Here is a 2,421-nt window from a genome sequence, read left to right as displayed (position 1 = left end):
GAGGCTTTTTTTGTTACTGATTTTGCTGCGGTTTTTCGGGCCAAACCCAGTAGTGGCTACAAAGGGAACAGGAAACATAAAGGAGCTTCTTATACTTTCCCTTCTGCTAAATCCACTCCTGGCTTTGGGTAAAAAAAATAAAAATGCAGCAAAATCTGTAACAAAAAAGATGCATTTCCACCATGTGGGGCCTCAGCCTAAAAGATAGTTCTTTGGTGAGGACTATGATGTAGCATTTGTTATTATAAACAAGGTCATGTTGACTTCTGTTTATAGAATATTCTGTAGGTGTTAATAGGCGTTGGAATACTTTGAGGATACCGTAGACGAGTATCTAACACTTCTCCATATACACACAGTACAAAGAAGCTTGAGGTCCTTCCAGTACACACAGGAGTAACATGGCAGATTTGCATAAACCTCTGATCCTTTCCATACCACGCAGGGTCTTTCCGTGTGACCAGTGACTGACAGGTGCTGGTGTGGGCGGAGGCCGTAAACACCACCGAGTCGGGATTCACATTTCAGTAACAGATCTGTTGCAGTTCGACGTTCTGTCCTGACCATTCACGATGAGTTTGAGCTTTCCCTGAATGGTGCAAAGTACGACTCTTTTGAAGCTGTTAGACAAGAAGAAATAGATGACGGGGTCCAGGCAACTGTTCAGGGTAGATAAACACAGCACTAACTCATTGGTGGTATGCAAAGTCTGTTTCCAGGGCAGGCTGGGGATGATGTCTACCTGGGCCAGAATATAGGGCACTCGGACGATATGATAAGGGACAAAACACACAATAAAGATGATCAGAACAATGAAGGACTTTTTCATGGCCCGGTTACTGTTCCTTTTTGTTTGGGGCTGGTTCTTCATCAAAGACGCTCGGTGGAGTTTAGCTGAGATCTTAGCGTAAAAAAAGACAAAAAGAAAGAGAAGGACAAAGAAGGCAATGACCGCGGTGAGGTTGATGGCCGCTGACACAATCCCCTTCTTCTTAAAGTGGAAGCACTTCTGACTACAAGGTTCATTCCCTTTGTTTTCAAATAAGAATGGGATAATACAGACCACATTGATCACCCAGACCACACGAGCCGCCCTAGAGCTCCACTGGACGCCATGGATCTTGTACTGTTGTAGAGGTCTGGTTATTTTAAGATACCGGTCCATACTGATGAGACTCAGGAACATGATACTTGCATACATGTTCAGGTAGAAGAACGCACCTATGATATGGCACAAGAGCAAAGGACCACTATTGTTCTGATAGGCAATGCGGAATGGTAAGCACAGTGCTAGGAGGAGATCGGCTATGGCAAGGTTCCTCATGTATATGGTCATGGATGTAGATCTTTGACCGTTTGTCCAGAAGACAAACAAGGCTAGAATGTTGCTCAGGAGACTCAGTCCACAAACCAATGAGTAAAGCACAGGAAGCATCCAGGACAAGAGTCCATCTTGGATATCACATCCATTAGAAGGAACTGGTGGAGATACATTGAGGTGAAGAGACAGTAGATCAGAAGTCTCCAGAATCCATGTCTTTGTAGTCACGTCACTCAGTGTTGAGTTTCCAAGAAGATCCATTATCTGTGCACAGAGAACAAGGAAATATCTTAGACATGAGATGTGTTTGTCATCCTCCATATATACAGTATTTATACTGGATTTCCCTCCATGGTGGGATTAACATTTTCATGGATCTGAGTACAAGTTTATGGATTCTCATGGAGTCTAGACATGGTTCAACTCTACACAAACAGCCTAATATTTAGTAATATTAGGCAGTTTCATAATGTAACACTGTATAGGTATCATGAACATGTCTAATCCTTTTGTTCTTAGGGAAGATAGCCCGCTGCCAAAGATGTCAGGGTGCCAAGTGTGCATGTGTATGGGACAGTTGAGAGGAACAGATGTTGCCTGAATGAGAGTTCAGCTGACGGCTATCTAGAATGTATGGTGTGAGAAGGTGACAGGCAGAGTGCTGGAGGCCAGATATATCATCCCCAGGTTTCTGACATACGTGTGGTCCAGGGTGGATCTGGAGTAGGCCTCAGCCCAGGTGTAGATCCTGGGCTCATTACTGGGCCAGAAAAGGCAGCAGCTCCTGTATTCCAGTGCAGTTCCATGGGGTGAAAGGAGGTGTATGGTTCTGTCCTGTAACCCTGAGTCCGGTGAGATAATATTGCGCTTATTTTGTTTGTGTGGCTTAAAGTAAGCCACACGTATAGTTAGGTTATCAGTTCTGTGTAGTTAGTTGCTCAGACGAGCAGGTTTTTTTTATTATATTTTGCGCATTTTGTGCCTGAAGTAAAGGTTTATTTATTTATTTTCCAGTTTTTTTCTCAAATAAACCAGTTTACTACATATTTTGTGTCCTTGTCTTGACTGTTTGGGGCCACACCACTGCTTCTACCGAGCTA

The 2,421-nt window shown here is 43.6% G+C and overlaps 1 protein-coding gene across 1 annotated transcript; it reads right to left on the bottom strand.

The window, feature by feature from the left end:
* Positions 1–517: 517 nt before the first annotated feature.
* LOC142184794 (putative G-protein coupled receptor 34) lies at positions 518–1,582 on the bottom strand. Its single transcript, XM_075259876.1, has one exon. The coding sequence runs from the start codon at positions 1,580–1,582 to the stop codon at positions 518–520; it is 1,065 nt and encodes a 354-aa protein (XP_075115977.1).
* Between the last annotated feature and the right edge of the window lie 839 nt (positions 1,583–2,421).

This window comes from Leptodactylus fuscus, chromosome 11 (assembly GCF_031893055.1).
Source record: "Leptodactylus fuscus isolate aLepFus1 chromosome 11, aLepFus1.hap2, whole genome shotgun sequence".
Taxonomy (NCBI): Eukaryota; Metazoa; Chordata; class Amphibia; order Anura; family Leptodactylidae; genus Leptodactylus; species Leptodactylus fuscus.
The sequence above is the reverse complement of the archived record's forward strand: the minus strand, read 5'-3'. Positions and strand labels throughout refer to the sequence as shown.